The sequence below is a fragment of the Pieris brassicae genome, chromosome 5, assembly GCF_905147105.1.
Source record: "Pieris brassicae chromosome 5, ilPieBrab1.1, whole genome shotgun sequence".
Lineage (NCBI taxonomy): Eukaryota > Metazoa > Arthropoda > Insecta > Lepidoptera > Pieridae > Pieris > Pieris brassicae.
The window spans coordinates 5,510,631-5,523,775 of record NC_059669.1 but is presented as its reverse complement, the minus strand read 5'-3'; the positions used below and the strand labels follow the sequence as shown (position 1 = coordinate 5,523,775).

Here is a 13,145-nt window from a genome sequence, read left to right as displayed (position 1 = left end):
TCAACGATTTATATTTGTATCAATAAACAGGTTTACAATATTTAATGAAAACTATTCCATGGCTTAGTAACATACACTGTGTTAATTAGTCGTTGCGTTCGATTGACACGCACATAGTGGTCAGGCCTGTCCCTTTTTCGATTGAAATGCATTTGTTTGCATTCCGGCAAGTGTAGTAATAGTTTAGCCATATTTCTAAGACTTTTAAACGACTCAATTCCATGACTACCAGCAAATGTTTTTTATTTTATTAAAAAGTCACTTTTGTGTTCTCATCCTAACATCAGCGAAGGCTGCATTATCAAATGGGAGGCACCTGTTGCTGTGGGCGTATCCTCGCCACGCCCCTTGCCGCCTGTTGCCTCGGCAAGGCAAGTGGGCCCAGTGTCTCAGAGCCAGTCGGCGAGCCTGCACCCCTGGACACTCCGCTGTTCAGTCATGACGCACCTTCTGCGATTCGACGTCAGCTTCCTTTCACCGGAACGCTGACGATTACTCAAACAAAAGGTAAGGTAATTATTTCTACACAATTTCATTCATTTTACACAATTTTTATTTTACAATAAAAATGGTTCGACAACCCACTATAACATTACCGGTATGGTGGACCCGCCTTACATACTATGTTAAATTTCCTAAAAATATCTACAATTCACAAGATATTTATATTATTTCTTATTCCTGTGATTTCTTCAAACTGTCAATTTAATTCAGTCTTAAAATACGAAACGCGTATAAATCTTATTTAAGGAACAAAGTGTTATTGTAATTACAAATAATATAAAACTATTATACGATTAAACCTACAAAGTAATCATTAAAATGATTTAAAAGAAAATTAAAACAAATTTGATATTCATAAAAAACTTGTTCTTTTTGATTATTACAATCAATTGTAACTACGACGAAAAAACTTACCATTGTTTTATTAAGTTCATATCAAGAACTTATGCGAACTAGATTTAGTAACGTTAGCTGTTGCCAACACAACGGATCCAATACCGTTCACATATTTTAAGGTACGAACACTTTTTGGAAAGAATCGTCACGTATCGTGCCAACGTTTTTTAGCCTAACACCACTTTAATATTACTATTCTGTCACAGTAATGATTTTATTGGACGCAGTAAGACTACAGTAACCTCTTGGCTTTTTTAATGTAATAGGAGGTAGCTGGGCAGGACGCTCACATTGCCAAAGCGGCAGATAATACTCAATTAGGAAATTAGGCTTACGTTTGAAACTAAGAAACGTGAATTTCCATAAAATGTTTCTCCTATAACACAATGTAGCATTGGGTTAAGTTTAATTTGAAAATATTAGAATCAAAATATAACTATGAGGAGATGGTATATGGCAAAAGAAATAGTTTTCGTTAATAGTGAAGCAAAGGGACGCGACCTTTAATTCCATGAATACCGGTTACACAAACAGAGACAAGTTGGCTATTTCCACTAAATGCTTTGAGTGTCCCTTGTAAATATCACAATGCTAACAATATTTTTAATTTATGTAGATTACTACAATTTCAGTAAATAATTCATGTCAATAAAAAAAATTATATTCAAGAAATAATAGCCGAAATCAAACTTTGTTAAATTAAATCGAACCCATAACGAACACTACATCATCAACGGTGCTCCATCGTGCCGTGGTTCCAATTAAAATCGATATAAAATTATCAAAAGCGTTTAAACGATCGGACGAAATACCTTAATACTTAAAATAAAATGTATAACATATAACAGGAAATTGCTAGATTTTAATTTACACTTTGACTTGGTTAGGAATACCAAATCAAAAACAAAAGAGTAATCAGGCCTGTGTCACTTATAAAGTAGTGCCCATGGACACCTGCATCTCCAAAAGGCTCGGGTACGTTGCTGATGTTTATTAAATAAAGTTCATGTTACGACCAAATTTTGTGTACCATACTTATTGTATAACTTAGTTTAGGATGTTTAAAATAATAACTTCCCACATTTAAAAGTTACAAGATTAAAACTTCAGTCAGAAATTCTAAAAATGTTTCCAGTTAAAATGGGCGCAAATTCCGAGATAAAACAAAAATCTCATTGTGACATAAAAGGATGTTATTTTTATTCACGGACTTTGAAAGTATTTTAAATTGTTAAAGAAATTCAGGGTGGGTAGGGAATAGTATAATACCTATTTTGTTTTAAACATAATATGAATCTTGCATTTGTTAAATTTATTTATGCAAAATAAATTTAACAAAATGTAGTGTAATTGTCCTGCTTCGTACTTGATGGTATTGCACAAGTAAATAACAAAGATTGTAAATTTACTTTTATTTTTGAACTAATTAATCGACTGTAAATAAATTAAGAAAATTTGTTATAATCGATCTCTTCTAAGTGGTATAAAAAGAAATACCAAAAATGCTAATTTTAGGTACGAAACTACATATGAAAAGAGAAATGGGAACACCTAAATTATTATTTATGATAAATTAGTCAGCTAGTAGGACTACTGAAATCTCAGTCTGCATGGGTTGCAAAAAGGCTTCGTAATATCCGATAAATAAAAGATTTATGATGATTCTGATGATTGAAAAGAGCGTACCAATTCTTAAAACGCCAACAACTCACTTGCAAGTCTTCTGGCAATGTTAGTGTCCATATGCGGAAGTATCACATAACACCAGATGAGTCTCCAGCCGGTAAGCCCTCAGTTAAATAAAAAAATATATTTTTGATGGTCTCAAATATTATGAAATCTATTTTTATGAACAAATCAGTTTTTTGTTCACGGTTTTAACTAAATTTATTGTCGTTTCATCATTGCATTCAACAATATATAAAAAGAATTAGTATTTTGATTGGTTACAATATCTCCCTTGAGTCACGGGTATATTCAGTAACCTTGTTAAAACTATATTTAAGTTAGGATAAACCGACACACACCCTGTCTAGTATAATAGAAAGCGTATCGTCTAGGAAATAATATTGGCACTTGTAAAGGTTAATAGTAAGCCATTCACGAAATTTAGGATATTCCTTCATTTGTTTTATTCGTTCTTTAAATAAAATTGTAGTCATTTCCAATGCTGTTTGTTATAAAAAAAAATAACACGTTGAATTGATAACCTCCTGCTTTGTTTTTTTTAGAACTCGGTTAGTACAAACGTACCTCTCCAGTAAAAATCGCTTATTACAGTAATTAAATTACTTATTCTAAAATTTATAAATACAATTTTTTTAACCACTTTTCACCCCTTTTTTTTGTTATAATTGAAAGTTGAGTAACTTCAACCCTTAGATTCAAATAAATTGATCTGTTGACTCAAATTAAAATGAAATGAAAATGAATAAAAGATGTTATAAAAAACTTTTAAATTGAAATTAATCTAACATTGTGTTTTTTTTATTATTCATAAAAAATTATAAAACCGGCTTGCTTTTTGATTTTAATAATTTTCTTTTTCTTCTGGAGGCCAAGCCGAATAATGTTATGAACCATTCATACCTTTCTGAATTCATCGCCTATTAGCGTATACTATTTTTTCCATTTTGTTGTATTGATATCGTTTGTTTGTTATTACTTGTTTTAATATAGCAATCCTTCTCATATTTATTTACGATTAGGATGATTAAATTTAAGATAAGGAAAACATAAGGTACTTAGTAACCATGTATATGTATTATTTGTGTATAGACAACATTCGTAAATAAGGAGTGTGTGTGATATGTCTTTAATTTTAAATCGAGCCATGAAAGCAGTTTTCGGGCTACTTTATTGTCAATAACATTTGAGGGGCCGTAAACTTACAAAAGAAACCCTGCCCCGCGCGGTCTCGAAATCTTTGCATTTTATCTCATTCCGTCACGTTTACTGTCCCCTGGTCCTGATACTATAATCCCTATATTATAAATAGCTCATGAAACCCCGGATGTGACTTTGAAAAACATGCGTTTTATGTAAAATGAAATTTTAAATGATGTTACAATTATAAGAAAAGGCACTAGCGGCTTCTGCGTGGCTCTCTTCACTGAGGTCGTAGATTCAATCCCCGGCCGTGCACCAATAGAATTTTTCTAAACTTACGCATTTATCTCTCGCTCGTACTCTGAAGGGAAACGGTTTGAGGAAACCGCCATTCCTTAACTACTCGGCGTATGTCAGGCACAGAAGCTTCCAACTTGTCTGTTATAAAAAATAAATGTTCTTGAAATAGATAAAGAAATCTGAAGGCCAGACCTATAAGGTTGGCTTTTTTACGCCTACACATTTCGTTGTGTATTTTTATTTCAGCGTTACTAATTCATGTAACACTGAAAAAACACAGTAACCTTTTATTTATGGTAGTTTCTTTTACGCGTATAATAAACTATTCTCTTGTTTCCATAATCTCTTAACGGCTACGAACTAATTGAATAAAGAAGTAAAAATATCTATACGTCTTAACTGGTTCACAGCAGTATTTTAATTTGACTATACTACAAAGCGTATTATTAGTGGCAGAAGTACCAAAACGTGATGCTCAACAAAGGTGCCTAAGTAAGTGTTTCAAGCTCTTTCCGCCTATCTTAATTACAGAGATTCCTTCACTTCAGAACTAATTGGACATAAACCGGCTTTTACACGTAAGGGGAAATAAAACTGATCCAATGATTAACTGTTCATTACAATTGATCTATGCATTAGTGATTTGTTTACGTTTTAACTTCGCATCAGTATGAGTTTATTTCTATTTACAAGATTCCTTTGGAGTCTTTAATAACTGTAGAAGCGGAAAGTGCAACTTCTCAACCTGTTTTATTAGATACTAAAAAGCCGTCGTGTTTAATGTCGCAGTAAATGAAGTGAGTAAGCTCGGAAGGGTCATTCTCATTATTGGTATTTGTCAAGCAATCTGCAGCGCGGTGCCGCCGCAAACACGGCAAATTGTCCGCGTGTTTGTACAACCCCGCACCCCCGTATCTGATGGAACGGCCTTACGACTAATACTTGTTGATACCACCTCGCTCTATATACTGCTTATGGGCATTAAATTGTACTATACTATAAGTCAAACTCAGAATCGTTATCTTTAATAGTAGATTGATAATTATATGTCTAAAGAGCAGTTACTAACAAAATTTAATGTCCGTAATTTAAGCACTGCCTTGTAAATCTGATATTTCACCGTCCTTACTGAGTGGTTTAAGTTAACCGTAAAGCTTTAATTAACAAATGGTTGAGTAAGTTTCCTTAGTATGTTAATTGTTTGATAATTGTTATCAGGGCGATAGCCCTGTGCCCGAACGGCGTAGCGGCGAGTTTGAAGAAACCGGCGAGATGCATCCCCCCGAACCGCCGCCCGCCCACGCTACCACATCCGCTTCTTCTACTTCCGCTAACACGCAGCCCACAACCAACAAAGTAAGTTTAAACTTAGATATGTAACCGTTTAACTCGTTTCCATACTTTGGCGATATTTTGTATACTTCTATGTGAATTCTTAAAGGAAATTGAAACTATATTTAACCACACTAGTTGCCTAAAAGCCGGTCAATGGTGGTGTCGCTGACGCCACCAAGGGAGCGAGAGACATGGGCGAAGAAGGCAGAGTTCTTGTTAGCTGTGGTAGGATTCGCGGTAGATTTGGGCAATGTCTGGAGATTTCCCTATATCTGTTACCAAAACGGAGGCGGTACGTACAACTATTTATAAGCACTTATATCCATTGATTATCAACTGCTTTAGACAAAAAACAGTTGCTCACCTCATCACCTAGTAGGCGATGAGTATATCACCTGGAAATCATTTTTTTAAATAGACATAAACTCGTTGTATGCTTATTCCGATATTTTGGAATTCATTCAACTAAAAGTCTAAGTTAGTTGAAGCTACGATACGATCTTAAAATGTATCATTTTTTATACCTTAGATTTAAACAAGAATAAAACATGACTTATTCAAGAATTTAAAAAACGTAGTACTTCCAACTCAATTTATTTACGTTTAGGCGTTCTTTGATGTCGTAACAATAAAACAAAACAATGCTACGAAGCCGCCCAACATTATACAATATTTTTTACACTTATAATATGTATAATGATTTACCGACACAGGTGCGTTTCTGATTCCTTATTGCGTGATGCTGTTGTTCGGAGGTCTACCTCTCTTCTTTATGGAGCTGGCTCTCGGTCAGTACCATCGCTGCGGATGTCTCACACTGTGGAAGAGGATTTGCCCAGCTCTTAAGGGTAATTGTGTATAGAAACCGTAGAAAAGTTTACAATAAAGCTTACATATACACAAGTTCTGTGAAATAACGGTTCCTTGCGCGTTTAGCAGGTTCTGGTCTGATTTATGGAAAATATGTCCCTTTAACGCGTTCATTAACTCATTTTAAATAATAAAAAGCTTAAAATACGTGATCAACCATCAGTAATTTTGAATCACGTTTTGACTATTTCTTTTTGCTGAAAAAATTTGAATATCGCAAATGATAAATCTGTGACAAGTAAACATCAAAGAATTTTTAATGGAAGTAGGTATTTGTTTTGTGGCTGACGGTGACCCTCGGGAGGGTTGCGGCCCTGAGCTGAGACATTTTATTGACTGTTGATGAAACACTGCCTCTTAGCAAATAAAGAATCTACTTTCGGTATTCAATTCACTTGGGAAATGACTAGCAATTTAAAATAAAAGTACCCATTGAATTCTATGTATGTCTTTACATTAATAATTACACATTGTCCTGTTTTCAAATGTGTTAGTAAAAATACAAGAAATACCCAGTTTCTAACGGCTTTGACGCTTTAGATGTGTGCCGTTAATATTATCTACCTGGCGCATAACTACCATACGACGACGTGTCTGGTATAGGTCATACCATCGACTTGTCTTGTATATTGAAAAACAATGCTACAAAATCTGATGCCAGGACCAAGAATAATGGTGCCCCTATTTTTTAAGGTGCAATATATATATTTCTGGCACTTGTGCTTTGTGTTGTCCAGTTCAATTCACCTGTTTAATTATGCAAGACAAGATGTCATGTTTAGTAAATAAAAAGGTTTTATTATAAACAAAAATAACATATTTTATCTATAGTTTACTTAATAATTGTTTTGTTTTTATAGATTACAATCTATAATTTCATATAGTCAAGGTCAATTGTATCGTGATAAACATTTATTTTAAATACGAACGAAAAATAAGGTCAAATGGATAGGGTGAATAATTTCGAGATAAGAATCAAACAGATTTTAACGATTTACAAGCTATGTGGTAAATATTTTTAGATGTCTGTGTGTGAAAACACATTATTTGTCCATCATTAAAGATTGCCAATAAACAATGGAAATGTCATCGATTTCAACAGGCCAACAGCGGCACCTTATAAATATACAACAGGCAATGCTTTTAGCGAAGACAGATGGTGGCCGGCCACTGCTCAAGAAGTATTAAAATGTATGAATCCGGACTGAATTTAAGAACCTTTCTACAGTTAGTCTTAGTCGAAGTCAAGAAACATAAATTCAGAAATCTTTATATATATGCTTTCTTAGTCTTGTTTTCGTCGCGTAGAGGAGTCCAACAAGCAAGTACGTGAGCAGAGTTGGCTTAGTGGCTTGTACGTTTGACTCTTGTCTCTGAAGTCGTAGTTTTGAACCCCGTCAATTGAGCTAATTGCTATATGCACCTAACTGTGCTCCAATTGAGTTTTCTCTCTACGTGTGGATTTAACATTCACTCGTACGGCGAAGGAAAACATCGTGATGAAAGCGGTATGTCTTAAACCCAGTCTCAAAGACTCATGGCTGAATTCTAATAGGCAATAGATTTACACGTATGCCCAAGACGAAGGGTTGTAGCGCCACTGCATTTTTGTTCAGAACCCATTGTCTACGTTACTCTTTGGAAGCCGTTTTCACTGTCATACTATAGAAATACCTTTAGGATAAAAGAATCTACTCATACTTTAAATCGTAATGAATACAAAGTATATTCTTTTAAGTTTCCGTAAAACTTCAATCTTATGAGTACAGACATTATAGAATCAATCGCTTTAAAATATTGGCTCTATTTGAAGAAAGATCTTAGAGCTTTTACCGATTCACGGCTCGTCTAAGGCTTTTGAGTCAATATTTGTCATATTCATTGTAAACCGATTGTAAGGACATCGGTAAAATTCTAAATTGAATTTTACCGATTTTTATTTTTAGTGATGAAAAATATAGTCGCTAATGCATTGAATAGAATCCTTATAAAAAGTCTTATGTTAATAATATATACAATTACGAATATTGATTCGCAATCATTTAAAATAACTTTTATCTTGTAATTGAGTATGTATAGTGACCGTAGTTTTAGACTAAACAATGTCGGAATGATGAATACATCAGCTGCATCAATTTCATAGAATTTCAGTTGGATCACGTAACTTAGTTAAGTGTGAAGCTTAGAAGCTTGCCAACAGGGCTAAAATATAGATCTAAAGGGCAAAATATATTCTTTTGTAGATAATAATACAGAGCTATTATTTTTGTGAGCAGTTGTGCGTGATCTATTGGCGTTAAAATACTATAAAAGTCACGCCTTGCGATAATTTGACCAATCAGATACCTCGCAGTTATCTTCCAAGGTTTTAATAATCTACCTACAGTTCGGGATATTGTTTCGTTTATGATTTCGATTTTGTGAATATAAGTGTTCACTCTTTAAAATTGCTCTCCCGATCATTTGACAATTATGTATGTATTATTATTATATTAATAAGTAAAATATTACAATCAAAAACAGCCTTTTACCAGTGTAAAATATAACGTTACAGAAATATATTTTTATACATATAGGGTTTTATAACCCTCGAGCCGAGCAATAACGCGTCACAAGACGGCAGAGTGAACTCGATTCACAATTTATACGTTATCAATTCAAATAAATCGTGGCATCGCGTGACAGCTAAATCAATTAGAGCTTGCGATATCATTTGATTACCGCCGCCGACAGATGGCACTGATTCGATCAAACATGGCGACTTCCTCACAAGTTTGCGCGCGAAATTGGCGCCCGCGAGACACGATTAATTTGATTTTAAAGTGTTTGGAGATTTATTGAGAGTTGATGAATTGTTTGACTCTTAATTAATTTGGTTACGCGCAATAAAGGCACAATGTTTTAATATCGTTCCAACTATATTTACATATACAATGTACATATTTAGTATCGCTTGTCTTAATGTGTATTTTGGCATCTAATAATCATTTATTTTATTATATTCTATAAAGGCGTGGGCTACGCAATCTGCATGATAGACATATATATGGGTATGTACTACAACACAATCATCGGTTGGGCTGTATATTACCTGATTGCTTCTCTTGCCTCCATCAATTCCGAGCTACCCTGGACTAGCTGCGACAACGAGTGGAACACCCCTCTTTGCACACCCGTCACTTCCCCACTGGCGAATATCAGCTCTAGCACCCCCGCAAAGGAGTTCTTTGAGTGAGACATGTCTTATATACAATTTTATTGTCAACATAATCGACAAGATTACTTATTACTTAATTTAAAGATAGGAACGTAAACATCGCTCAATTAATTATTATTTAAATTCGTACATACATTTAGTAACAAAACAATTTTTGATAAACGTAACGTTAAACAGACGCAACGTATTGGAGCAACACCGGTCAAATGGTCTGGATGATATGGGTCCTATCAAACCGTCTCTAGCTCTGTGTGTTTTTGGAGTTTTCGTCTTGGTCTACTTCTCACTATGGAAAGGAGTGCGCAGTGCTGGAAAGGTAAACATTACCATTTCTTAAAAGAAATAGAGTTATTAACCAATGAGACAAATTAACTTCACAGGTGGTTTGGGTCACAGCTCTAGCACCATACGTTGTTTTGCTAATTCTACTCGCGAGAGGTGTGACTCTACCGGGAGCAACAGAAGGCATTCGCTATTATCTTACTCCTGAGTGGCACAAACTACAAAATTCTAAGGTAGTAACTATTCTACGATAAAGGTAATTATTTGTATAATTCGTATTAATTAAAGTCATTTATTTTAAATAGGTGTGGATAGATGCAGCGTCTCAAATCTTCTTCTCTCTGGGTCCTGGATTCGGCACGCTTCTGGCTCTGTCAAGTTACAACAAATTCAATAATAACTGTTATAGGGACGCTATCATTACTTCATCTATCAACTGTCTTACAAGCTTTTTGGCAGGATTCGTCATCTTCTCAGTGTTGGGGTATGTCTATTTCATTTGTAATTCTGTTGCTTGTGTAGTTTAACTTAAAAAAATCGTTGTTCTATCTAATCTATAACTCAAACTTTCTTCAGTGTTATGTCCTGCATTGTTCCTCAGATATATGGCACACGTTCAGAACAAAAGCATTGAAGATGTTGGTCTAGAGGGTCCGGGGCTAGTTTTCATCGTATACCCGGAGGCCATCGCGACAATGACAGGCTCCGTCTTCTGGGCTATAATATTCTTCTTGATGCTTATCACACTAGGACTGGATAGTACCTTTGGAGGTAGTGAGGTTACTGAATAAAATTAAAAAGGATTAATATAAACTACATTGAAATATAAATTTTGCAGGTTTGGAAGCAGTAACAACTGCATTATGTGACGAATACCCACGGGCATTGGGAAGACATCGCGAACTATTTGTGGCCGGTCTACTGGTCTTCATATATATCTGTGCTCTGCCCACTACCACATACGTATGTGTAGCTTTTTAAATATTTACAATGATACAAATCAATCCAAGTAATTGTTACATTCATAAATTACCATGTACATACATACCGTATGCAATACGTAACTTAGAGTTTGACCTAAAGATTTATATATAATCATGGAAAACTTTTTCTTGTCATTGACTCAACCAATGTACTGTAGCCAAATTAATAGCGGTTGGCGTGAATTTATTTCTGAGGGGCTTTATGCTGAGTCAGTAATATTACGTGTATCATCAAAAAGTCTTCTTATTAACAGTAACTTTTCATCTTCAATTCATTCTATAAATTTTATCAAACGGTTTTAAGTTTTATAAAATGTATAATTTACACATAGGATATTAATAACCATAAAATTTGTATTTACCCATCAAACTCGGAAATAGGAATTACAATATTATAAAACATATATTTCAGAGCAGATATTTCAGTAAAGTCAGTTATGCATTTTTATAACAATTACTGCTTGAAACAAAACATGAGGGCACAAGTGAACGAGGAGCCAATGCGTGAATAAACATGGAGGCGTTATCGCGAGTGAATGTATTCGGTTACATTATTCATCGAGCGCCACTCAGCTAGATGACCAACCTTATCACTCGCCTACATTTACTCCACTATTTCAAGTTGCTTCCTGTTCAATTGTTTCCATTTTACTGATTTCATTCAATAAGATTTTTGCGACAATTACAACAACATTCGCAAATTTTAACATTGCAGCTTTTAGGTTTGAGTATCTCTCACAACAGTCTCAGAAATCACCTTATACATATATATATATGTACAGGGCGGCGTATACCTGGTGGACTTGCTGAATGTATACGGTCCAGGGCTGGCCATACTCTTCGTGGTATTCGCAGAGGCAGCCGGTGTATGTTGGGTGTATGGCGTGGACCGGTTTGCTGATGACGTCAAATCTATGCTCGGACACAAGCCTGGCTGGTTCTGGCGCGCTTGCTGGGTTTACATAAGGTATCCTAACCTAATTAGAATGAGTACAAAGTCTATTACTTATTGAAATATTTATTGCAGATTTCTTTAAAATACATTTTTTGTATATAAAAAAGTCTACGTACGGTACTTCAAGTTCAATTAAATTTTTTTTATCAATTCTGTATACTTTTTTTCAACCCCTACAGCCCAGTGTTCCTGCTGGTGCTGTTCGTGTTCTCGGTATTGTCTCACGCGGAGATGCTAGGAGGGGAGTATGTGTACCCACCTTGGTCCATCTCCGTGGGCTGGGCTCTTACCGGTACAACTGTCTCATTGATACCACTCTACATCCTTTACCTGTTCATAATCACACCCGGATCTTTCTGTACGGTAAATATACCTGACTAATTAAACGAACTACTCATATTTTTTTAAATCACATAAATAAAAATACGTACTGTGTTTTAGCGTCTGAAGACCATCAAACGTCCGCTAGTGACAACCATACCGCCGACCGAGCACGCACTGTGCTCGCTGTGACCGCAGACGCAATGTGTCCCCAGCGAGCCCTCACTGAACTCGCCATCACCAAACACACATCTCTACTCTTTTCATCCACACACAAAAGCCTGCACCATCGAGTGGCTTGTCTAAATCATACCATTCAAAATCTCATTGAGATTTTTCTTTGTATAAATTAATCAAAATTGTAGGAACTTATATAAAATTTGCATAATTTCAGTAAAATATATAACTTTGTATAACCGTATGTGTGTTCCTACTTTTAGCAACTGTACTCTACTCTATAGTAAATTACAATAATCATTTATAGTGTATGTGTAAAATAAATCGAGCGGGTTACAAATAAGCTTTAAGCAAAAATATTATTATATGGTTAGGCTCGTATGTTATCCAAACAACGAAAGATTATATACTCTTAGTTGATATTACTTGTAATAAAAATACACATTTCTCACGCATTGTTTAATCTATAGATTTAATTAATTGTACATAGTTAGGTAATAACGCTGTACATTTGAAATTATTGCTGGACAGACTATAATAGAAGATTATTGAAGCTTGTTTATGTTAACTGAATTAATAATTTAAAAATTATGAATAATAATATTTATAATTTTATTGTATAAGCATTATTCTATTTTAAAAAAACAATACATAAGAAATGCATGTTAGATTTAGATAACTCCTGGTTTGTAGAATAAACAAAATATTTAGATTTCAATCAAATGTTACCTAATTATTTTTGTATTCTTGGGCAATGAATATAAAAATAAAAAGATAAACATATGTATAGGACAAAAAAAATTATGTAGAAGTAGTTAGTGTTTTGTATAATAGAAATTATATATTAGGTAGTCTTCAGAAACGTCTTTGAAAGCTGTTTAGTGTAAATAAAGTTTTATTCGCGTATAATAAATTATATTATTCGTAATATTCATTATTTGAATAGTATATTTGAGTAGTATAGCACTATATTTGT

The 13,145-nt window shown here is 34.3% G+C and overlaps 1 protein-coding gene across 1 annotated transcript; it reads left to right on the top strand.

Moving 5' to 3' along the window:
- Positions 1–5,301: 5,301 nt before the first annotated feature.
- On the top strand, positions 5,302–12,704 carry LOC123709493 (sodium-dependent serotonin transporter). The gene is made up of 12 exons (XM_045660883.1): positions 5,302–5,385; positions 5,500–5,656; positions 6,078–6,212; positions 9,246–9,465; positions 9,629–9,767; positions 9,832–9,966; positions 10,039–10,217; positions 10,335–10,504; positions 10,572–10,696; positions 11,499–11,683; positions 11,851–12,034; positions 12,113–12,704. Exons 1-12 carry the CDS (start codon positions 5,302–5,304, stop codon positions 12,182–12,184), a joined length of 1,785 nt encoding a protein of 594 aa, XP_045516839.1. The 3' UTR covers positions 12,185–12,704.
- The last annotated feature ends 441 nt before the right edge of the window (positions 12,705–13,145 follow it).

What these genes read in the sequence shown, in the direction of transcription:
- LOC123709493 (XM_045660883.1), top strand. Translation starts at nt 5,302, where the DNA reads ATGCATCCCCCCGAACCGCCGCCCGCCCACGCTACCACATCCGCTTCT. An exon ending in CGCAGCCCACAACCAACAAA is followed by an intron (nt 5,386 to 5,499) that starts GTAAGTTTAAAC and finishes TAACCACACTAG; the next exon opens with TTGCCTAAAAGCCGGTCAAT. An exon ending in GTCATCTTCTCAGTGTTGGG is followed by an intron (nt 10,218 to 10,334) that starts GTATGTCTATTT and finishes ATTGTTCCTCAG; the next exon opens with ATATATGGCACACGTTCAGA.